General features: G+C 40.0%; 2 protein-coding genes across 2 annotated transcripts in view; one reads left to right on the top strand and one right to left on the bottom strand.

Annotated features, from left to right (window-relative positions):
• Window positions 1-9220, bottom strand: part of hs6st3b (heparan sulfate 6-O-sulfotransferase 3b) — a 71662-nt gene extending 62442 nt beyond the window's left edge. Inside the window, exon 1 of the mRNA XM_073474158.1 lies at window positions 8673-9220. Within this exon, the coding sequence (XP_073330259.1) occupies window positions 8673-9220 (548 nt within the window). The remainder of the gene's footprint in view (window positions 1-8672) is intronic.
• Window positions 9221-11682: 2462 nt separating this feature from the next.
• uggt2 (UDP-glucose glycoprotein glucosyltransferase 2) overlaps window positions 11683-25433 on the top strand; it is a 45841-nt gene continuing 32090 nt past the window's right edge. The window contains exons 1-21 of the mRNA XM_073473312.1: window positions 11683-11742; window positions 12151-12304; window positions 13508-13590; window positions 13703-13833; window positions 15496-15608; window positions 15808-15985; window positions 17167-17263; window positions 17345-17417; window positions 17576-17676; window positions 18905-19004; window positions 19432-19492; window positions 19786-19877; window positions 20052-20202; window positions 21751-21870; window positions 22146-22231; window positions 22358-22493; window positions 22754-22885; window positions 22999-23163; window positions 23962-24085; window positions 24179-24277; window positions 25165-25259. Coding sequence (XP_073329413.1) covers window positions 12177-12304; window positions 13508-13590; window positions 13703-13833; window positions 15496-15608; window positions 15808-15985; window positions 17167-17263; window positions 17345-17417; window positions 17576-17676; window positions 18905-19004; window positions 19432-19492; window positions 19786-19877; window positions 20052-20202; window positions 21751-21870; window positions 22146-22231; window positions 22358-22493; window positions 22754-22885; window positions 22999-23163; window positions 23962-24085; window positions 24179-24277; window positions 25165-25259 — 2265 coding nt within the window. The 5' untranslated portion in view covers window positions 11683-11742; window positions 12151-12176. The remainder of the gene's footprint in view (window positions 11743-12150; window positions 12305-13507; window positions 13591-13702; window positions 13834-15495; window positions 15609-15807; window positions 15986-17166; window positions 17264-17344; window positions 17418-17575; window positions 17677-18904; window positions 19005-19431; window positions 19493-19785; window positions 19878-20051; window positions 20203-21750; window positions 21871-22145; window positions 22232-22357; window positions 22494-22753; window positions 22886-22998; window positions 23164-23961; window positions 24086-24178; window positions 24278-25164; window positions 25260-25433) is intronic.

Here is a 25433-nt window from a genome sequence, read left to right as displayed (position 1 = left end):
TGGGGGCAGTTGAAACAACTAAAATAAGCATTTTCGCGGTTTAAAAAATTAGATATGTATCAATTAAATACAGACAGTTGAAACTATGAAAGTTATTTCCGGTATTTCTAAAACTGGGCCATGTATTTGTTTTGGTGCGTAAATGATTCATACTTACCACAAGTTTGTCCAGTAAATCCCCTAAACTGGCATTGCTACACGGCTGCAATAGCTACAACATAATCCTTTGGGTCAATTCCAACTGTCAAAGTTACAGCCACTAAAAGTGCTTGTTTGAGGTTATATAAATGTATATTACGTATATATGTTTGTAAGTGTCTGACAACATTACAGAAACGATTCCTACAGAGACAGACCTTTTGGTTACATAATAACATCCTTTTTGTAACCAGAAACAGGAGTCTCGCTCAAGGAAAAGTCTTTGGCTCTGAAATCTTGCATGAGGTGATTTGTTGCAGGAAGATGACAGTGGAAACATGAATCAGAGTGAGGAGGGCACACTTCAAAGTCCTGGTTGACTGTTTAACTGATTTTGACAATAATCCAGATGAGGCAACAACTGTAACAACTCAACAAAGATGTCAGAGCGAGACTTGTGTTCTGTTTACAAAATGGATCTTACACTTTACCAAAAGGTCTGTAGGAATCGTTTCCATAATTTTGTCAAACACACAAACAAGCACCTTTATTGGACGTAACTTTGACAGTCGAAGTTGGAGCCTAGGTCCACACCTTTAAGTGGATGACACACTTAAAATGACTACAGAAATGCTAAAATTAAGTTGTTTTACAAAAAAAAAGTAGTTCATATAAAGACTGATCTACAAAATCCTGATGCAGAAAGTTCTTTTAGGATGTAATTAGAGGATATTTTAACAGTGAACCAAGTGGAAAAGTTGCGGGGCGGACAGCTAAACAATGAGATGAAACTCGCAATAAAGCTCTGTAAAGGTTTCCGTGGGTTCATCACAACGAGTGACGCCTCTCACATCATAAAAATGGAAATTTCTACAATTCCACGACAAAAGAACAAACTCCATTTGATGAGCATCGTGCAATATGATTGAAAGGTCCAGTGGAGATACTCCGGGAGAGTTGTTTTCTCGGCCACAACTATATTGATAGATCAGAAACAACAAGTATTCAAGTTGCACTAACTGACAATACTGTCTAATAACAAAAAGAAGAATCTGCATCAGTGTAAAATACAGCTGCTCTCTGCAACTTCAAATTCATTTGGGTCAGGGCGGTAATGACTCCCTCCCACATGCTGTTTCAGGAAGATGCCCGACATTGGTAGAACTCATGCGCAGATAGTAGATAGAGTGAGACGTGCACGGTTCAGTGATCAGATCTCAAAGTGGTAACGGCCACGCGGTAATTGCAGCCCTCGCTGCATCGCTTATTATGAATAAAATATGATGTCGGGTGTTAATCAGCCGAAGATTAGGGCACATCACCGGTGTGCCAGGTACGTAATAACAGTCCATTACTGCTCCTGTAGGATTGATGTAGAAATGAAGGTAATGTGAATATTTTATTTTCATGACTTGTGGAAATAACATAATAGCAGGTTTGATAGTAAGTGAAATACACATACAGTAGCTTTGCATGCTGCTTATACAGTTCTGTAATTAAGTCACTTGATGAATAAAGAATGCTCTCAGCCAAGCAGATAATTCTCATGAAGTATTGCTACCCATCGTTTAATGGGTACTACTCCAATTATGCAAGAGCAACCATTGATGATAACACTGGTGGCCTCCAACAGACTGGAAAAGAACCACATCAGGCCATATTGCACACAGGACTTCTCACTCATCTTCCACAAGACTGGCAGCAAATGGATATGTGATCACTGTAAAGTAGCCTTTATGAGTTGCCGATATTCTTCCTTTATACACAGACTTGAAGACTTTCTTTCTTTTCAGTCCACGTGGCATGAAAAACCTCGAGGACACTTTGATCTATACATCCTTATCCAGAATCACAGCAGAGGACACCCTCTGTGATTGCTATATAGGCACATCTCTCTCTGTCTCTCTCTCTGTCTGTGTTTCATCAAAGGAGAGTATCGAAGAGCAGCCGTGCTGTACTCATGTTTGGGCTTTGGTCTCTTTGTTCTGCTGAACTGCGCATTCATTATGCATAAGCAACAAGAAAGCTGCTAATGAAGATTTCATAATTGATAAAAAACTGCGACATCAGCATATGCATAAGATTATGAGGCCACAGTTTGAAGGGGAAGCTGTACATTCTGTTCAAAAACGCTTATAAAAGTGAATATGAGTGTATTCAGTACACTGGTCTGAATATTGTTCAACATCTCCATGTGAATGATTAAGGCATTAATCTAAATAAAAATAAAGGCATGTACCTGTTCAATATGTATAGGAGCAAATGGATGCAGAAGCAAGAAATGAGAAACAAGACCAGGGCTTGTAGGGACACAAATAAGCATGTAAGCAAATTTGCTGTTAACTTGGCAAGTCGGCAGCCTCACCTACATGTGCTGGAGTCAATTTCGTTCAAATTTTCAAACCCAAATTGAATTTCTAACACCACATAATGGCAAGATGTGTTTTGGAATACAGCTGAAGGCACAGATGATTTGCTTGTTTGCAATTACTACAGTGAGTGGAAACCTAGAGGTATGCACCCTTGCATACACACACACACACACACACACATTCTCTAGAGTGAAACACGAGCGGCCTATTTAGATGGATTTGTGCTTGTTAACAGGGTTTCAGAACTTTAAATAAATATGAATTTTTGTAGTGAATACTGATTCATGCGTAATGGCGCGGCTCTGGACTGTTCTTGAACCCAGGAAAAGCTGCATAATAGATGTTATACTGAAGTGATACATTTGTAGAAATCAGTGAAAGGACATGGAAGCAAAGCTCAATCCAGTTCGGACACAAATTCAAAGGTATTAAATATACATCAAGCAGAAATATTATGAGCTAAACAAACTCTTCATTCAGCATGAAAAATGGGCTGAACTTTATTTTAGAGTAAATTAATAAGACATACTTTGTGTCAAAACTAGAAATAAGATTATTATTAGAACTTAACTATACTATACTTAGACGATATTATACCGACTTATACTCTGATTAGAAACCAAATAGGACATCCTAATACACTCTTACACATTATTTTACAAGATGATGCAATCAGAAATCAAATGCAATGCCTTATCAGATCCAAAGTATGTTACTGAGACGCTACCCTTACTGCCAATAATGCCTTGGACCAACGATGGCTTAATTAGACAACACAGGCTGTAATTTGACAAATGTAGAGCCAAATTAACAATGGTGGGACAAAACACAGAGCTCAGAAGATGATGATGATGAAGATCATTTATTTGGGCTTATTTAACATAGTTTCATAAAACTGTACTATAAAATAAAGTCAAACAACATTGTAGCCACTCGTAGTGTGGATGTTCTCCAGAGTCACGAGGAGTTTGTACAGTAGGTAGGCTACTGGTTCATAGTCACATGCTTCCTTGATAGTTTTTTTGTAATGTGTCGCTTATTAACCTCTAACAAAGTCTAATAAGGGTCGAACAGGTAGGGAGTAAAGATGGTGTTTGCTTTATTTTGCTGTATAGTTTTCTTGTAATGTGAAGCAAATGAAACTCTAAGACAGTATAATACTAACAAGGAAGCATGTGGCTACGTACTAGTAGCCCGCCTACAAACTCCACAGGACTCCGGAGAACATCCAGACTACGAGAGACTACGATGTTGTTTGATTTTATTTTACAGCACAGTTTTATGGGGATTCGCTACATTTAACCTGCTAACCCTGTTTATTAACTGTTTGTTTACCCTTGTTTCTAGTTTTGTCTTGTTTTATGGCAAATTTGGCTTGTTTTGCCATAAATTATTATAACTTATTTTCAGGCAACCCTTGAGTGATTGAAGCCATGAAGGAGAATGTGTAATAAATGAGAATCTCAAGTAGAATCAGTGGTTTCTTCAAAGTCTTCGTCCACTCCTGATCTTAAGCTAAAAAAGTGCACACTCTGGGCCTTGACATGCTACACGCGCTGTGTAAAAAGTCTGTGTCACCTCAGCGGAAGAAGCAGACTGTCGTTGTGTTGTATGAATAGTAATGTGCATGCATGAATGTCTTTGTGTTCTGGTTGAGTGACCTCGTGCTTCAATGGTAGACACTTCTTGCTATGTGTGACAAAGGCTTCATGTGGCTTTTCTGCTGTTAATGTCAAGTCTGCAGAATATCTAAATGGTCACTGCCATAATTATTAAAGTGGATGATTTAATAAATAAATATTTTACATTAGTGTCTAACCCTACATATTCACTTTTATAACACAGGACATTTAAAATATGTGTTGCTGGTATTTGCTCAAATGCAAATATTCAGTGATTATTAAAGGTGCAATATGTAAAAAAGAAAAGTACTAAAATTATCAACATAATGTGAAGAAATAACAGTTTTGATGTAAAGACATCCACTGTAAGTATGTATTGCGACTGAAGATAGCATGCTAACCAGCTAGCCCTGCTACCCATCACGGTCCATAGCTCCTGTGCTAGTGGTGCCGATGCCCACATGCTCCCTCTGCCCCCAGTCCAGACCGCTAGCTGCACGGCTAACTGAGCTAACTAGCTAATGAAAGCTACAGTTAGGAGCAGTAAGCGGTTACTCTGATGACATGCTGCCCCATATTGTTTTGGAGTATGAACTCGCAAGATGGCCAGTTCTTATGTATTGCACCATTAAACTGAAATGATACCCTTAGTCGCTTTATTCAAGGCGTATAATGTTTCACTGTAGGGACTTCAGAATGTGTTTGTGAAAATCAAATGTCCTCACTTCAGACCTGTAGACGGAACAATAAAGCTGTGTTGTTTTTTAATCTCAGTGACAGATGTTCTGACAGCAGCAGGATGGAAACTGATGGTTAGATATCACAGCGAGAAACTGAATAAGCTCATTTTCATTTCACTGGCAAGCAACATCAAATATTTCTCTGACCTACCACCTTTTAATGCAAAATACTCCTGTAGATGTGATTTACTCAGCCCCTCCTTTACGCAAGTACAATTTGAAAAGCAGCTCTTTGTTTTGTGACCCAGTGTCACATCGAATATATCACCAGTCTAAACAGTTGGCTAATCAACATGTAACAATCAAAAATAAGTCTAGCAGCTCTCCTCGCTGCGGGCCTCTGAATTCATGTGAGAGAAAAACAACCTGCTCAACAAGGCATATTCATTCAGCAGACATGACGCTCTCCACAAAGCAACTTAAGAGGCCTACACTTAGAGTTATGTTCCTCCAAAAAAGCCTCTGAAGAGCGCGGGCCTGCCTGCTCCACTTCTCCCCTGACTGACAGCACACTCCAGGGGAAGCACGCCGCAGGACACGCACACTGATCCAGTCTGACACGCCTGACCTTTCCTGGGCCGCACGGCTGGCTCACCGCGCACTGCGCCCTGCGTGGCTGAAAAGGCCACACAATGCCAGGCAGGCAGTGCCACCGCCGCCCACCTCGGCCCCTCCTTACTGCCATCTTGAGAGCAGGCAAGGTGAATGCCTGGGACTGCGGAGAGACAGCCACTCAATCTGAGAGGCTCTCAACCGCAAAACAAGGGTATGCCATCTGAATTTGGCAGTGATATACGATTGGTGGTATTCCCCATTGAGCCCTTAAGTGGGGTAAAGATTTTTGTATCAAGCGGATTATTGCATCTTTATTACAAATTACGTATTTTGCAGTGCAAGGAAGCTTTTTTGGTACCATTTAAGATATTTTAATTAAGGCATTGCTCATACACAAAATGAAGACCAAATTTGCATAATACTATTAGTCATCTCACTTAGTAAATGTGCGGCGTGGAGTGGCTGGTTAGTGAGGAGGTCTAACATAGTGCGTCTGCCAACAGTCGTGGTCGAAGGCAGAATTATCTCAGAATAGATGTTGCAGGAGACCACTAAAGAACAAGGGATGAGAGGACTTTAAGTGCAGAGTAGATGCTGCAGCTGTGAAATGAAGAGCTGTCGCGTCCAGCGAGCACTTTCCTGAGTAAAAGGAAACACTTGGCAAAGCAGAAATAAATCATGTGCTCATGTGGTTTAGTGTAAGATTGTATTTTTCAAAATAGAGAAGGGTTTTCTCTGCAGTACAAAAATTCAGCTTGTGTGAAAAAACAAGTTTGGTTGGCGCTTCTATGGGATGTGTACATGTGGAGTCATCTTTAAGGATATATATCAGTAATTGTACTGCATCTCTATCGCTTTAGTACACACGATTGCATAATGCATTTTTAACTGTTTCTACTTTGCTTTTCTTCACAGATTACTTCTATGCATCTACCAAACCAAACGTCTTGGGATAATTTGATCTCAATCTTGAGATAAGATTTCATCAAATGAAAAGAAATTGTGTCGTACAACAGTAGTGCATTGGTTCTTTGAGCCAACAAGCCTCAATGGGTCAGGTTATAGTAGGATGCACCCCAACTTTGAACAACTTAAAGGTGCATCATGTAGTTTTGGAGAAGAAATTCAAACTCTGAATTTTAATATTTACAATATAAATGAGGTAATAATACAAACTCAGAAATATTTATTTTTTTCCATAACTGAATAAATAAGCTGGGTCCGCCACAAATAAACAAAGTGAAACAGTATGAAACTGTGTTGTCCTTTAAGGTCAGTTTGTTTATTCCGTTTATTCAGTCATGAAAACAAAGAGAGTTTGTGATTTAGTTTGTTTAGGCATAAAAATCAGTCAATGAAGATCTTTCTCTTCTGGTTAAAACATCTCCCCCGAAACTACATAGTGCACCTTAAATAAACAGCGATGGATACCTGCATTCACAAGGATGACACTTCAGCTAAGAAAATCAGTCATCAGCCCTTTAACTTTTCCAACTTTTGGTGTAAATGGAGCTTTGATCCAGCGACAATTAAATCACTACAGGGGTGCTCGAACCGCAGGCTCACAAACAACATCATTTCAGCTGTGAAGGGGGAGTTCTGTAAATTGTTCAGTACTGTTGGTTAATGGCACAGATCTGGAGAATAACAGCCTGGCACAGCTGGACAGGAACAAATTGATTGTGAGGGGCTGATGTGAACACAAAGGACAAACCCAGACGATTTATATGTCTCAAGGTCCAGCAAAGTGAGAGGCTTTCTTTAATGTAATGGCAGTTTTTACTAGGGATTGACCGATTATCAGCCGGACCAATATTCAGCATTTTTCTGATTATTGTGTCCGGTTGCAGATAAAATAAAATAATTTAAAAACACAATACTTCGGCTCTGATGCAGCGTTCTTTCTCTGCCTATAGTTACCTCTTAATGTTCCACCCACAACAACACTATCTGATTGGATACACATCACAAGTTATAGCTAATCAACAAGGAATAATTTAAATCCGCAAAGTAACAAGAAACTAAAGTTATCAAATAAACGTAATGGAGTTGAAGTATGAAGTAGCAGAAATAGAAATACTCAAGTAAAGTACCTCAAAAATGTACTTAAAGGGTAACTCCACCAATTTTAAATATTAAAGTGTGTTAACAGGTCTTGGGAGGTATGCCTGTATATGTGAAGAAATGTAGCAGCCTATAGAGCTTTTAATGGCTCCGGAGGAAGCTGCATGTAATCTGATAAATTGCCTCCAGTGATGTCACTCAGTGGGTAAATTGCATTGTGGGTAATGTATGCAGCAGGTTTGGAAAAGCAGTCCACTGGTCTAGCATTGCACTGTTGAACTCACTATGGCTAGTTTATGATCAAATGATCAAAACGGATACAGCAGAACCAGAGATATCAAATTTTTTTGGCGTTCTTCTTCCTTATCAAAACCAGGTGCCTACATTACCCACAATGCAACTTAGCCAATGAGTGACATCACTGGAGGCAGTATATCAGATTACATGCAGCTTCCTCTGGAGCCACAAAAGGCTTCATACTACTTTTTTCACATACGCAGTCGTACTTCCCAAGACCTGTAAACACACTTGAACACAATGTAAAACTGGTGGCGTTACCCTTTAAGTAGAGTACTTGAGTAAATTTCAGGTAGTTACATTCCATCGCTGGTTATTCTACATTTTGGCAAGAAGATTTTTTTATTTTTACTGCAAATGTAAATTGGTTATCGTGTCCTTCATAACTAATAATGGTTATCGGCCTTGAGAAAAACACATTGTTCGATCCCTGGTTTATAACCATTACATCATCCCCAAACCCAAACACACTCACCTCCCACAGATGTGAGTTATCTGACTGCTGGGTGATTGGCTGGCAATTATTTGCCCTTTAACAATCTGCTTCTTTGCAGAAGCTCGCACTAAATGTCCACACTGGTGGCAGAAAACTGTAGCTCTATTTGTGTATATCACTCCTGTGGGTTCACCGTGGATACCCGTCCAATCCATCACTGCTCACTTCAACGCAGCAGGGTGTGCACATTTACACCAGGACAGAATTAAACTCACATTTAGCAAATTTCTCATGGAGCTCCAATAGGTTTGGGGACCCACAAAACATCTGTCCTGCATGCTTGTTTGCACACTTGTGGTTTGGACACACACACACACACACACACACACACACACACACACACACACACACACACACACATCAACATCAGGAGGGATCAGGCATGTACCTTTTATTCCTCTGGGCCTCCTTCTTATCCATTATGACCGGCACACAGTTCGTTAGCTCGGTCCAGTCTGCATGCAGTCCGCAGCTCCAGCCGGTGGAGAACCGGGAGAAGAGCCAGGACTCCTCTTTCCCCGGCCGGTGACATGTGCATTTCTTCTGCCCCGGCTTGCAGTCGCACGGCTGCTCCAAGCGAATATTCCTCACCAAGTGTCTCCCGAAAGTGGTCCCTCCTGTCTTCTGGATGTGCAGGAACACGATCACGTCGTCCCCTTTCATGTTGAACTCCACGTGTCTGTCCAGGTCTCTCTCGGTGAAGTTGAATTTGGACGGCACTTTCTGCGGGCTGTCATCCTCCAGGTCCTGATCTCGGTAGAAATCGTCGCTGTCCTGGTACGGGCTGGAAAGTAGGCTCACCCCCTTTAATGTCTCCCCAGCCTTAAAGTGGCACGAATTGCTGCCAGCGGGACAAATGTACTGGTAACCTATCATAACAAAAAGCACCGCTAGGATAGGAACCAAGATGAGCTTGCTGGATCTATCATCCATCATATTAAAGATAATGTCTTCATTCCATTACTGTGAATAATAAGGAGCACCCATGGGTTCTTCGGGGATCAATATTCATCCATGAAGGCGCCCGTTATTTTAAGTGCCACATGTTGATCAGGTAACACCCAGCGAGGACGCACAATCTGGACAAAAGGACAAAAGGTCCACCTTTTGGTTTCTAACGCACTGCGCTGGAGATCTTGTCCAAAGTCAAGAGTCATGGCATTCAGATGTCTGCCTGTCCAACTTCTAGAGCCGCCGTGGAGCCGCATCCGCGCCGACGACTCCCCATGCTCCGGTGGCAAGTTGAAAAACGAGGCAGCTGATGAGAGTTTTTGATTTTCTTTCTGTCTTTCTTTCTTTCTTGCTTTCTTCTCCGGGTCTAATCTGCAGCGTGCTTCATATCGGTGACGGACTTATTTCTGCACGCCTCGGACTGTCGGGCTGGATCCTCCGGCAGCATCCTACATCAGCAGCAGCAGCAGCAGCAGCAGCATCCTCGGCGGGTTGAGGCGGTCTGACTGACTGTGCTGAAGCAGTGCTTTTGAGAGAGGATGCTGCTGCATCCCAGAGCCGACACATATGCGTTATGCTCTCGTCGCGGTTGGGCTGGGAGAGCTCTACATCCCATCCCGTCCATCCCATAATCTTGTTTAACACAGTGCAAAGCCAGGATCCCACACGGACACATAACTGAGACAACATGGAGATTTAACCACATATAAATACTCAAATCCGCTGGAACTTTTTTTTTTTTACAGTGTGACCTTTGATGATTAAAGAGGTATAGCCCTGTATCCCCCTGCTTACAGCCTGAACTGTTGGCAGTGTAAAAGTATAGTATCTTTAAAAAGGCCAATTTAAAGTCTAATAACTGCTCAAGAGACATAGGCTACTGTTAGGAGGACCAATTAAAAGTGAAACCGCTCTTTTCTCTGCAGAAATAATACTTACAGTCTCACATCTTGTGAAAGCATATGGAATATTATTTCAATTCAATTAAGATAAGGGCTTACACGTTCAAAATAAGCACTTTAAATGCAATTGTATAAACTAATTAATACATTAATTAACCAATGACTATCATTTATTTTGAATTCATGTATTTCTCTCATAGGGCTCCTTTAATTATGGCCTTAATGAAGCAGTGCCACCAGAAAAAAAACCCAAAGTTTCAATTGATATGAAATGGAGAAAGCTTTGAATGAACCTGTAACTGGCTTCAAAATTGGGTTTAAAGGGCTATGACACAGGAGGATCTGTTTTCTGGTCATGGGAAACACTACTCAGCCTGTGAAAACAGTTGAAGGATGTTTGCTTTGGCTCCGGAGGGAGCTTTCTGAAGTCTGCAGAAATTACCAGGTTATCTTGGTTTGGACTTGGGAATTTCAGGTTTTGTAATGCCTGATTCACAAGCTGGCACATAAGGTTTAAAAAAAGTGAGCTTTTACCAGATAGGGGGCATCTAATGAAAAACGCTATGAGGTTGCCTAATTTGGAAATTATAGGAGCCAGCATTTTTAGACCCATATGGATTATAATTCAGGATGTCTCAGCCTCCTTCGCCTTCATTTAGACCAGTGTTTTTTTCCATCTTATTCTCACAAATACACCAACTTTATTGTAGTCTGATAGGGCTACTGGATTGCTGTGTGTGTGTGTGTGTGTGTTTTGGGGGGGCAAATAGCACAAAATACCAATTTCTACATAATGTTGCTTTAATATTCTGATGATTTACTGTTATATATTGGTATAAAGATGATCTATAACAATAATCTGGGTAATATAACATTTGATTGTTATTATTTGTCAAGTTATCATGTTGACTATGCTAGGCAAGTTATATGGGCTACATCTTATCATTAAAATAATGTCACATTGTAGTTAATAACATCACACCACTGTCACTTGCATTGTCATTTTGTTTTAAAAATGTTTAATTTAAAAAAAAAAAAAAAAAAAAAAGTCTCTCTATTTATCTGTAGTCTACCCATTTCTGCCCTTTAGTTGCTACAACAAAATATTGTATTTCCTCTTGGGATCAATAAAGGCTTATCTTACCTCATCTGATCTGATCTTATTAAATATTTTATTGAGACTGGGCAGCTGTAAATGTCTGGCTACACACTTCCCTTGACTACACAACGCAGCTCCAACATGCTCCGGTGTTTCGTGGGAAAACGTTCGAGCTCCAGCTTCTGCCTCTTTAGCTGTCTGCCGCTGTGCCAGATTAAATTTCGACTTTACCTTCGGGTTTTATTTTTTTCTCAAACGTTACACTGAGTGTCACTAACTATGTCCACGTAAACATAGTGAAAACCCGTGCCTAAAATTAATCAAACGCCAGGGTTAACATTTCATTTTATCGTTTGTTTCAGACACGAGTCACGGTCAGCCCGAGCCACCACAATACACAGCTACCCCGGCGACTTGCTAGCTACACGGGTCGTTAGCCGCTGCCTAAAATACCTACCTGAAGCCCTTTGCTTTGTATGGAAGCGGTCAGCAGCATCACTAACGGGGTGAGGGGATATATTATTGGCAACAGAGCGACCCCTGCTTATATTTTTGTAATGTACACTGCTACATTTTTGTAGTTAGCGATATTTGCGGACGCTAGAGTTGCGCTTTCATTCACGATAAGTGTGTTTACTTAAGTTAACTTCAAGTCTGACCCCTTTGAACGTACATTATTTTCTAAGTATGCCTAGCTAACAAACACGTCGACTTGTTTTTGCTCATGTAGCTAGCATCTTTTACAACTGTGTAACGTTACTCTGAGTTTCAGAGAGTTTTACCAGACGTCTGTGTGCACCGTCTGTGTTGTGGTTTTAGTTAATTGAGAGTAACTACGTGGCACTGACTGGCAGGTCTTTAAAGCCGAAGGAACAGTGCTGACTGCTCGTGTTTTTTGCTCCCCGCTGCTGTAGGTTCATGTTACGTCGCGCCGGAGAAAATGAGGAACATTATTGTGCTGTCACTGCTGCTGCTGCTGAACATACACAATGTCAGATCAGCACCCAAAGGCGTCACTGCCAGTCTGAAGGCAAAGTGGAGCATGACGCCGTTCCTCCTGGAGACAAGGTACTCATCCCCTGACATGTGTATCTGGCACTCTCACAACTACAAGGGCTGTAGCCAGGATTTTAATGTTGAGGGCATGGGTCACCCAAGCAACCCAAATACCCCCTCAAGCATATATTTTGTTTATTTAGGCTATTGATTTGTTATTTTCTGTAAATTTCACAACAGGAAAGCCCTCTGCACAAAAGAGTCCCTTCTTTCATTCTTGTTTGGTTTAAAACAGAAAAGAAATACTTTGCAAATCATGAGCCAGTTGCCTAGGAGAGGGATGGGTAGACCAAAAGTTGGGAAAAAAAAGACCTGCACACTGTCTAACTTCCAACCCGTGGGTACTAGTCTAGTACCAGAGCACAGCAAATACATGTAACCAGACCAGTACTGAAACGTTGCAAATAAATGTCATATTGCAACTTAGACAGTGTGCAGGAGTTTGCTTGCAACCTTGTCCTTGTTTGGTTTAAAAATAGTCCAGTCTGATATATTGAGTCTATACAGTTCTGCAGTCAGCCTATAAAATAGCCAGCATGTGTACATTTTTAATTGTCACATGTTAACTCGGTGAATGTTGTTTAAGCATTCAAATTCCCATTTGAAACACATGACCTCGTAATCGTCAGTGGGACTGTAGCTACCATTCTGGCACTAAATACAGAATTGTTTGAGCACATAATACTGTTTCTTCATAGTTGAAGTTGCTTCATATTGTAGTGGCAAAGAACAGCTGATGAGTGTAATGCCACCAAAATTGTATATCCATTGGAGAGAATGTGCTCTTAAATTGACATTCATCAGAAAAATGATTAAAAAAAACACAACAATTATGGAAATAAGGGCTCATTAGCAGGTCGTAAATTAAGTATACATAATGGTCTTGAAAAGCAGCATACAGTTCCTTTGTTCTTAACACTTTTACTCACTAACAGTGTAGAAAGGTCTCTTTTTATGATGTTATTTGAATTTTTTCTTGTGTGTGTTAAAATATTCTTATTGCAATTATAACCTACTGCTTGCCTGTAAAGTCTGTTTAGTGCTTTGTGATACTTTACAGTGGACATTATGGAACTAAGACAGGAGACAAGTTTGGCATACATTTTACCAGAAAATGAAAAATGATTACGTAGTGTGTAGTCAGAAAATAGTTACTTAGATACATACTGTGGTTCTGACTAATGCTTACTATGCTCTCATTTTTCTTTTGTGCAGCGAGTTTATCGGAGAAGATGGGAATGAGAAATTCTGGCAGTTTGTTGACACTGTGAAAGAGCTCACTGTATACAAGCAAGGAGGTATGTTGTTTGTAACTGCTGTATCAAAACAGATTTAAGATAATCTTGCCTCACAACAGGTGAGCTTGTCTTCTAAATCGCATCATTATCATTATATTCATGTGTCTCACAGAGTCTGTGCGCTCGTACTACAACTTGATCCTTAAGAAGGCCGGCCAGTTTCTCACAGATCTTCAACTTAATCTCCTCAAATTCGCTATGGCCCTACGGTCATACTCACCAGCTGTTCATGCATCTCAGCAGGTATGTTGTGATCCAAATAATGTGAATTTAACTATTATAAAACCTTCACAAAGCAGCCTGGGTATTTAACAAGAGAGCCAGGTCTCCTTCTTGTCTGTTTACCCTAATCTTCACCCAGGGTGTCCTGCATGCCTGACTGCTTTTCAGTTTTTCTCAATTGCGCTGGCACAATCTTTAAATGACCATCATTATTCTCATACTACTGTGTGAAGAACTCCACATCAATAACTCATTTTCTCACAACAGTAGCCGTATATCTCTGTGGTTTTTCAGAGAATTAAAATGTGAATGATTAATTATTTGTTATTGATCCAGTGACAAAGTTTGTGTCAGTGATCAAAATTGATTGCAAAAACAACATCAGCTCTAAGGTGGAAACACGGTGGGTGGTACCTGCTCAGTCCTGTGAGAGCTGACCTATCAGAGCCGACTGGGCTTTCAAGTTGGGAAGCCTTAAAGATACGGCACTAAAATAGAGCTCTCCAACAGAGGGTGAATGGAGGTTTTTTTTAAACATTAAAGCATGTAAACATTTTCTAGTGGGCATTTTAAATTAAAGAATGACTCTTAAATTAGCTTTATATAAGACCTTTAAAATAAGTGTTGGCCAAAAGCATACTGAATCTGATCTGGGAAATTTACTTGAATTAAGTCTAACAGTTTTTTATAGTCAGCACTAAGTAATGAAATCCATACTCAAAAGAATATGGATTTACAAACTTAATATAAGTTTATTTCACCCACTCTGTAGTATGGGTTTAGATTTGCAGGTGCAACTCATTGAATATAATTTCTTAAACCAGTTACACGATCGAAGGATGGTTGGTACCACAATTCCTGCATATAAAACATGCAGGAATAATAGAGTAACAATATCTTGCTCATGCCAGAGGAGGAGGTGTACAAATTAATGAAGCTTTGGAGAGGGAAAGGTGGACAGAGGGAACAGGGAAGCAAAGCTTTGTGTGAGTACAATACTGCAGAGGCCAAAAATATTTTTCCCAAAGTGACAAAATGAACACTGAGACTGGATGGAGAGTGTGATTGCAAAGGAAATTCGATTTTTTTTTTTCTCTCAACAGTTGTTACTAATTTATCTGAATTTGTTGGATTCTTTTGTCTTTAATATACAACGCAATAACAGTTTTAGCTTTTGGATATTATATTGTATATTACTGTTATTTACATACTGTAAGAAGAGGAAATACATGAAAAGTATTTTTTGAGAGATCTGTGAAACTGTTCCTCTTGAAACTGCAGTTTATTACATGAGTTTTAAATGCACAGTGCTTTTGGCTGTAGACTAAATTTGACTGTAATAATGGGTGACTCTTTCATTTTCAGAGCACTCTGTGTACACAGTCCCTCAGCCTTTCGATTGTCATGGTTTCAGTGATGATGAGGAGAAAATTTCATCTTGGTGACAGTGATGCACTGGTTGATGAATTTCTCTAATTTTAAAATGTGTTAAACATCTGAGTGAGTAATGGCCTTTTGCTGGTGAAATGAAGTGTTGTGCCGCACACTGTAAATTGCTGTGGTGTATGCTGGAGAGTGTTGAGAATAAATCAATCACAAAACTGATTTAACTATGATTAACTTTGGCCCATCATGTTGTCGCCAGTGTGTTAAAGAACGTTTTCTCCCTCCTGCTCTTAACAGATAGCTAGTGATGAGCCTCCGCCTGAGGCTTGCCCTGCCTTTGTCTCCATTCATGGTCAACATAGCTGCAGTACCAAGGAGATCAAGAAGCTCCTGAAGGCAGCTGCAGGCAGGTAACACAGAATGGAACGGTCTTCCTCTTGAGGATAAACTCAATTTATAAAACTAAACAAGATGAAAAGTTTGCAGTTACTTTGTTCTTAAAATTGTATTCTTTGATGCTTTTCCATGACTATTATAACTGTGATGAAAAATGATAACAAATCATTTTATATCTGAAATGTCTTTAACAGCATTTCCAAATGTTTGCAGGCCAAAACCGTATTTATACAAGAATGATCACACATATCCAGGGGTCAATAAAACAGATGTGCCTGTTGTGATCCTATATGCTGAGATTGGGACCAAGAAGTTCACCACTTTTCATAAGGTGCTGTCGGAGAAGGCTCAAGACGGCACACTTATTTATGTGCTGCGGCATTTTGTAGCGGTGAGTAGCGATGCTTTTGCAGCCATTTTAAATTGATTTTCCACTGATTAAATTTCTTTTAATAAATAATGTGATTTGCTGTACCTCTCAGTGAATACGTTATCTTGTAATCTCACTTGTGTCTGTGTTAAAAGAGGTTTTAAAGAATGGAGCTTGTGTTACTCTATATCTTTCATATTGTCAACAAATCCCATGAAAACATCAGAACCAATAAAAGAATGTATTCTCCCGACAAGTATTGCCTGTGCAGCCAAAACCTAATATAGCTTATTCCTCTTAGACCTCCACTGTTTCATCTTTCCTTGGATGATGGCAGAAGTGCTGTAATACACCAGTGCCATATTCCTTTTAGTTTAATACTTACAGAAGCAGGGATCATCAATATATTGAACTAAGCAGATGGCAGTACTGGCAAGTGATGTAGAGAAGAATTTACAGATCCCCTTTAAATCTAACCAAATACTCAAAGTATTTGGTTAGATTTAAAAGGGATCTAACTGAGATACAGATGCCTTTGATGGAGTAAAAGGTGATTTTCTTGAAGAAAAAGCAAGAGTGTGGGTGTGAAAATCTTCTGATTGTGCCTGTGAAAGACTGAGGCAGTGCTTTGAGTCTGGGTGACATTCCTGTCAAGGTTGAATGTCAGCAAATCTGCTGCTGCATGTGGCAGTCCATGTGCTTTTTGTTCCCAACGGTATAATGTGTTATAGATGTTTACCTTTTTTCTGACCGTGTAGTATGGTTGTCAGAAGTATCAAATATTGATACCACATGTTTAAAACTATAACATATCTTCTTCATTCAGTAGTATCAAAAGTAACAAAGCTAACCCAAGGCTGCACAGCGTTAAGCATTAACTGGTGTGTCTGGTATGCTGTGGGGTCAAATGAGGTATTTAGTATTGTTTCTTTTGTACTAGTATTGTATCGAAGTTTCTATTCTGGTATTTACTGTGTTGCATTGAAAAATTGCTCAAGGTAAACTCGGAACTTACAATTAGAGGGTGTTTCTACATAATTCTGGCCACATAGTGTATCGGAATTGATAGGAAGCATCATCAATGGGATGTATTTGTAGTGTTGATGATTATTATCACAGCGTTTTAAACAGTAATGTACATGTAAATAAAACTCCACACTGATTTGAATTTAAGCCATTTCTCTCCTTGTCACTGTTTGCAGCATCCAAAGCCTCGAAAAATGCTTTTATCTGGGTATGCTGTTGAGTTGGCTATCAAAAGCACAGAATACAAAGCAGTGGATGACACCAAAGTAACAGGTCAGTTGGTGACTTTTCAAACATTCTGTGCTGAACCTTGCTGTGTCCAAAGCAATTAAACACAAATATTTTGAATTGTAGATTCAAAGGCAGCTACAAATGCAGAGGATGAGAATGACGATGAAGTTCAAGGATTCCTGTTTGGAGCATTGAAGTGAGTAGCGTAACTGTAACATTCTGAATGCAATAAGGTTTTTTTCTTTTAATCGCTAGTATTTTCTGCTATTGCTGCCAGGCATCCTGTGCTTGTGTAACTAAAAGAGAAATAGAAATCAGTGCATTATGTTTGTATCTTTTTTCTTTGACCTTAAGGAAATCTCACCCTGAAATCCAGGAGCAACTCACTGAACTTCGCAGACATCTCCTAGAGAGTACCAATGACATGGCCCCTCTCAAAGTGTGGGAAATGCAAGGTATCAATTATCTTTTTCAGTTGTTGGATGATTGTAAGAAAAACAGTTAATCAGTACAGTTGGGATGTAGTGATAGGCCAACTGACGATTCAAGATCTAGATCTGAATCTGGAAAGCATCCACAATCTCCTTTTCAGACAAATCATAGAGATCCCTGTACAGTATTTTTATTACTTCTGTATCCAAACTTCGCAAACTAATTGGTTTGAACAGACCAATAGAGTAATGTAACCAACTATAGCTACTAGCTAAAATCACATCAACTGTCTCTTTCTTGGGTGAGGTTTCATAAACAATGCTACTTCAGTTATAGCTAGCAACATGGCGGATGAGGTGCTTGTGGCAGAAAATAACTATCTTTAATGTAATATTGTGTTAACTGTTCCGGCACACCGACGTGGGGGCCATCAGTGAGCATCTATTACCATAGTTGTTGCAGTTTGTCCTGCACCGCTGGCACAAGTCGGCCCTTGTCCGCAGCATTTTGGCCGATTGAGCATGTTGAATCTGCGTTTGGAGCCCACTGGAGGGAGAAATCACTCTGATTCGCTGTTCAGCTAAGTGAGAAGAGAAATGGAAAAAGAAAGCAAAATCCTCTTGAGCCTGTGCTGTAGTATCCATGATTTTGCCGATTTGGAGGAGTTTCTCCTTATTCTTGGCCTCAGCCTCTTCGGCAGTGCCATTTACAACTTTTCGAACTGTTTGAAACCGCGGCTTCATCATAACAGAGGTTTGTGTATTCACAGTCCGAAGTCTTTCCCTATTTCAATGATGAATATTGACTACCGCCACCTGGTGGTATGGAGAGGTATTTCTTCTCACACAGGTACAGAACTTACAAGCTAGTTGGCCGTTGGCTATAGTCTTTGCAGTGTGTTCAAGTGCAACGTGAGGCAACACAACAATAAGCCTTCATTGCCACTAGTTCTTGGATGTTGATTGAAAGATTGCACTTTAGATCGTGATGTGATGAAATAGATTGTGATATTATTTTTGGGCCAGATCTGCCCACCCCTTTTGAAATATATAATCAAGGGAAAGTGGATTTTTGTTGTTTGAACTTTAGAGATACTGTACCATTTGTGGCCAGTGCTGCTTTTATTTTTTACTGTTGTCTCTGACTGATTATTAATTATTAACATAGCCAATGTCATAGAACCTTGCATGGATTTAATTTGCCTTAACATAATGTGCAAATGTTTGTGATTTCATTATTTGATCTCCACAGATCTTAGTTTCCAGGCAGCTGCCAGAATCATGTCCGTGCCAAAGTTTGATGCTTTGAAGCTCATGCGAGACATCAGTCAGAACTTTCCAAGCAAAGCCAGGTAAGAAGATTCATCTAATTTTCTCTTTCTGGCTGACTGGCTAACACATTTGGTACCAGTCCCAAATCCATATTTTTAGAAGCCCTACTCCTGTGTTGCAATCTGTGAATCCAGACACAAGTGCTGTTATTTAAGTGCCCATGAAATATGGATTTTATGAACTCATTTGTTTGAACATTATCCATAATAAATACATCTTAAATATAGTAATCTAATCAGCTTTTTGATGTTTGCTTATGTTGGCCTAGGCAGCTTGTAATAACACCAAAAAGTGCTGAGTAAGAGTCAGGTGTTTACAGGGAATTGACTGAAAAACTTACCGTCTTGAGGGCCCACAGGTTTTGGAAGATTAAAAGTGGCATTTTACTGCCGGCTTGGGATGTGGTAAAAGCTGATGGTGACTGTACATGTTTTACTGTTCCCACAGATCACTGACAAGAGTGGCCGTAAAGCAGGAAATGAGAAAAGAAATTGAGGGGAACCAAAAGGTGCGATATCATAAGCAGCATTCCCACATGATAGTGCAGGAGGTTTTCTTTGATAACATCCTCCGCTATTGCACAAGTTTTATTTTTAGAGAATGATTGTCTAATCTGTATTTGAAATAAATTCAATGACAACATCAAATGGGACATTTCAAACTTAGTTCTCTCCTAGTCGCTGTGCACACTTTGTCTTCTACTTACTGCAGTCATGTCTCTGCTTTTCTTGTCAAAACATGGAAGATCACTTATTTAAGGGGTTTTGGCATTCACCTAACACCTTGAGCTTGTTCTTTCAGCATCTCAGCGAGACTATTGGTGTTCACCCAGGAGACGGGGAGCTCTTCATCAACGGGCTGCACATTGATCTGGACATTCACAACCCTTTCAGGTAGGAATCCAGCAGGAGGGAGCAGTGGTCTGTCTGTGCTCTCCCCAGGAAGCCTCAGATCAATGCATTGGCTCAGTAATCGTGTTGCGACAAGATCAGAGTTTGTTCTAACGCAAAACCGCTGCCACTCAGCTAAAATGTCTCAAGAATTAACCTGTGATTTTGTATTTACAGCATTTTGGACATCCTCAGAGGAGAGGCCAGGGTCTTGGAGGGGCTTCATAACCTAGGCATTAAAGGAGAACATCAGGGCAAGTTGCTGAAGTTGCCTGTGAGTGCTGTGGATGACAGCTATGCCTTAGATATCAGACATCCAGCTATAATGGTGAGTTCTGTCAGAAAGCATTATTGTTCAGGCCTAAATCATTGTTTCATTCTTCTTTGTGTAGTGGCACCAGGGTGTGAACTAATGGACCAGTCATCAGGCTATTGCAGCAGTCTGTAGCCTGCCAGAAACTTCAGTTATTAATTAGGAAGTTAGCCAAGAAAAGCTATCAAATTAAAAACTTGCAAGTTTTCATTTTGGCCCCTCTGGCCATTTTAATATTCGAGGTACTATAAAAATGCCAAAGAAATGAAAATATTAAGCCTTTCCACATTCAACCAAGAGGTCTGTCATTTCAGCTTGCATCCACCCTTCTAGAGATTGGAGATTATGTGTGTCTGAGAGAGAGAGACACACACACACACACGCGCGCAGAGGGAGAGGGAGTCTGTAAGCGAGATAATGACAGTTGGCCTGTTGCACTGTGGGGAGGCTTGTACTCTAAGTTACGAAGAGACAGACAACTGTTAGTGCCAGATTGGCCGGCAATAATGGATCATTTTGCAGTTAGCCATCTAATAGCTTCCTCTGATGGTGAGTAGTAGGGCTTCACAACAGGTGTACATGGATGTTGTACAGATCAAAGTATTTCTATCCACAGAAATGCGACAGCTTTATTTACCTGTGTATTATGTTGCAGAAGTGGGCATTCTAACCAGCTAGCCCCAGCCTGTCCCTGTCCAAAGCTTCTACTAGCAGTGTAAACACCAACACCCCCCTGTTTTCCAAACTCCCAGTCCAGACTGCCAGCTGCACAGCTAACTAACTGCAGCTGCAGTTAGCGTTTGCTCTTGTGATATGCCTCAACATGGTGGCCAATTCTTACATACTGCACCCTTAAGATATGGAGCAGTAGTCAGGAACTCTATGCAATATTTTGGTGCTCGTGACAAATAACAGGATACGCTTATCACCACACTGAGTCATAAATGTCAACTACAGGGTGTAGCTACTGCTGAATATACAGTCATGCTCAGAAAGATGCCAGTGTTTGATACCCAATATCAATTTTTGTAAAAAAAAAAAAAAATCATCAGTAATGTGGACATAATGACTAATTGGATAATCAGGTATTGGTACGAGTAGATAAGTCTGGCAAGTTCAGAAAATAACATCAATTTACTGTAATGCAGCTTTTAAACCAGGAAACAACAACACTTCTGCCATATCACGATATAACCATATACAAAATCTAAACCGCTATATAATCCCATATTACGATAATAATATTGTATATTTTGCTCAGTGTTAGAGTAAGCCATGTGTTGTGTCTCAATTTTTGTCACGCACTCGACTGAAAACCAACTTTGCTATAAATGTAAACAACACCCTCAGTTAAAGCAAAATCCGGTATTTTTTATGGGTATCATGTCTTAACCAATGAAGAAATGTATGACGAATATAGAAAACACCACTGTGTCTGGCAGAATTATCCTTGAGCGAGGCACTAACTCTGTCCTTATTTCAGGGTTGCTGCTTTGATGCTTGCACTTAACTCGTGAATGTCATCATTTCACACAAGCCCTCTTTTTGTCATGTACTTTCCAGTGGCTAAATGATATAGAGAATGATCCAGCATACCGCAGCTGGCCAACAGGTGTACAGGAGCTCCTCAGAGCCACTTTTCCCGGAGTCATCCGGCAGATCCGACGCAATTTCTTCAACCTGGTGAGTCCTCTGAAGTCAGGAAATGCTGAGGGGGTGGTGGTGATGGGGGGGAATGAAATTGATAGCAGTCTTCATTGTAGTTCAGTTGTTCCTCTGACTTGACTTTAACTGAACCCTGTGGAACTCTGTGGCTGCTTCAGACTCGTCTCTGCCAGACTCAGATTACATTGTTTTTGCCAAATTTACAGGGTGTTGCATTTCAGTCGGTATAGCCGGACAGACTTTCACAAAAGAGAGAAAAGAGATTGAATGGTGTTTGTTTGCTTTGTTGTTAGGTGCTGTTCCTTGATCCACTACAAGAAGAAAGTGTTGAGCTGGTGAAACTAGCAGAGCTTTTCTACAAGCACAAGATCCCCCTGAGGTTGGTGCTGTTATTCCTCACACAGCCTTGCATATGGTCCACTCTCGGCATTTATACTCTTTACCAAGTAGTGATTCTCATTTCACCTGGAAAATTAAATACGTGTTTTTGACCCATTTTCCATAGAATTGGATTTGTGTTTGTTGTCAACACCAAAGATGAGATTGATGGCTTCTCAGATGCAGGGGTCGGATTTTACCGACTGCTGAATTACATCGCAGATGAGTACGATTTATCCCAGGCTCTGATATCAATGCTCTCAGTAAGTATAGCACATATATAAATCTCTGTTGTTTTAGCAAGCTCTTTTCAAGGTATAACTGAAGCACACTTCTCACCAGCTTATGCTTCTTTGTGTCTCAGCAGTCAGTTGTTTTATTGTGCCTTGTGTTATCCCACGGTTTTTACAAATGATTGGAAAGGATAAGTCAGTGGGATTTTGCTTTCAAATAGTTGTTATTGATAGTTGCAGGGATTGAAGACAGTGATGATCACAACTGATCTGACCTACCTCTCTTGCAGTTGTACACCAAAGTAGAAGTAGGGGAGACACTGTCTGTTGATACAGTCACTGCTTACCTGAAGAAGAAATTCCCCAAAGCCAATGCCAAAAGGATTCTAGGTGTAGAATCTGAATATGACTACAAAAGGCAGGTAAGGAAATGAAATATCTATATTTTGTTTTTCTTTCTGTTTATTTGTAATACTTAAAAAAAAAGATTAATTAGGAGTATCCAAAGTTTCAGTCCATGTTTTGTTTGCTCCAGGATGGTGCCCTCTTCTACAAAAAGAGTGGCCTGGGTGCCCTACCTCTGGCTTTATTTAACGGAGTTCCTCTGAGCCCAGATGAGATGGACCCAGATGAGCTGGAAACCATCATCCTGCAGCGCATTATGGACACCACCACCGCCTTCCAGAGAGCTGTCTTTATGGTACAGAAAGAAACTTGCTCTTCATGTTCAACTTGCCTTTTTTGTGCTCGTTGAACCTATACATTGATATACATGATTTGCAAGATAGCAGGGCATTGCAGTTTGCAGTGTTACCGTTTAAAATGTGTAAATACTCCTCCCTGGCTAAATGTAATAAAGAGGATTATTACATTTGCAGACATGTTTACGCTGCATATTAGCTCCACACACACGATCCAGTATTTTCTTATCAGGGTGTGCAGGCCCTTATAAAGTCTAAATAATCAAAATTTTAGGCCATAAATTGTGAAAAAACAAACCGCAAACATCTGCAGATTTTCCTTCATATCATTCTTACTTTTTTTTGCCAGCCCCTACACAAATTAGGTCTTGAATTGGATTGTCTTGGTGTGGTCTTAAAGGTCTTAAAGTTTTCGGGAAGAAATTTTAATCAGATGCCTAAACAAACTAAATAAACAAACTGTCTTCATTTTCATGACTGAATAAACTGAATAAACAAACTGACCTTGAAGGACAACACAACAGATCCTGCCACTTTTCTAGCTTCAAACAGTGTTCTGGAGACCTTATTTCTCTCTGAGAACAGCTTGGTCATTCAGTTATGGACAAAATGAATATTTCTGAGTTTGGATTATTATTACCTCGTTAATATTGTAAATATAAAAATTCTGAGTCTGAATTTCTTCTCCAAAACTACATTGTGCCCCTTTTAAAAAGTCTTAATTATAACTTGTAACCTGCATATGGATTGATGTTCTCAGTGACGTCTGACTCATCTGTTTTGTTCTCTGTCTACAGGGTCAGCTGACTGAGGGCTCCGATGTGGTCGACTATCTAATGGAGCAGGCCAATGTGGTCCCCAGGATGAACCCTCTTATTCTAAGCACTGACAGACAGTACCTTGACTTCACTGCCAAGCCAGGTTACCTGTGCTGCTAATCTTAAATCTATTCATTTATTGATCGATTTACTGTATATGTTCCTCTTATTTTTTTTTTTCTTTCTTGCGTTGCAGTTGTGGATGATTGGGAGGACACAACTATGTTTTCGTACTTCAATTCCAGAGACAAAACAGCCGTGATGGCTAAAAGAATGAAGTACTTTACAAATAGTGGTAAGGAGTCACTAATTATGTAATGCCTTAGTTTCCCATTTAATACAATTTCACCATTTCATTGTCAATAACACGACAACATGCAAAAGTATAAATCACTTAATCGAGCATCTGCAAGTTTGTCAGTTGAATGGAACAACCATTCTGCATTTGCTTGTTGAAAACCTTTACCTGAGCAGTATCTTAATAAAAATGAATCCTGCGCTGCTTTACTGATGTATGAAAGTGTGAAATTGACCTTTGTTAAAGCGGACACTCTGCGCCTCCGGCAGGATAATTGCTGGGTCTGCTGACTGGCTTTGGGCCAACTGTCCTAATGGTCGTCAGAGCTGCATTTCACTGCTCAAGCCTGCAGTGTAGCTGTCTCAGTGAGGTTGAGGAGGCTGATTGCCATCCTCCCTTTTGGGACTAACTGACCGGCTGACTGCCTGCTTTTCTGACTGACTGATTGACTGCTTGACTGCCTGACCGGGGGTGCGGGTGTAACTATGACAGGTGGCACAATTCTCTACTAACATACCGAGCTCTTTGCTATATGTCTCTCTCACCTCTGAACATTCACTGTAATGATTGAACCTCAATTTCCTTCTCACTTTCAGCAGACTGTCGGTGTATAAGCATAAGCTAACCCTTTTAAAAGATTAGCCGCTCTTGCTAAATTGCTAAATGCTGCGTCAGCATTGAGGTTGAAATTGAGATAGAAAACTACTCAAAACTACATTTGCTTTACACTGAAACTTTCATTATGCTATTAGTTTATCATACAAATGTCAGGAACTGCAGCATACTGTTCAGAATGTATTTTAGCATGATGTGATGTAAGTCATTCTATTTAGAGTGCTTTTGAGTTATTGCTTTTTTTAAAAAAACATTTTTTTTTACCTTAGATGAGGACGGGATGAGTGCTGTGACCATGTGGATAGCAGGAGATTTTGAGAAGGTCTCAGGAAGAAAACTTTTGCTCAATGCTCTGAAACATGTGGTGAGTATCACCTATTCTCTTCATCACTCCCAATTCTTTCAACCAATGATTTTAGGGCTGGGTATCAAACTTTGATATTTTTATGGCATTGACCAAATTGCCTCTATACTATCAAGTATCAAAAAATGTCTTGTCATTCGATACCAAATTTCAATACCTAAGGAGTTTATCTCA

The sequence above is a fragment of the Pagrus major genome, chromosome 9 (assembly GCF_040436345.1).
Source record: "Pagrus major chromosome 9, Pma_NU_1.0".
Taxonomy (NCBI): domain Eukaryota; kingdom Metazoa; phylum Chordata; class Actinopteri; order Spariformes; family Sparidae; genus Pagrus; species Pagrus major.
Note: the sequence above shows the minus strand (reverse complement) of the source record. Positions and strands in the feature narration are given on the sequence as shown.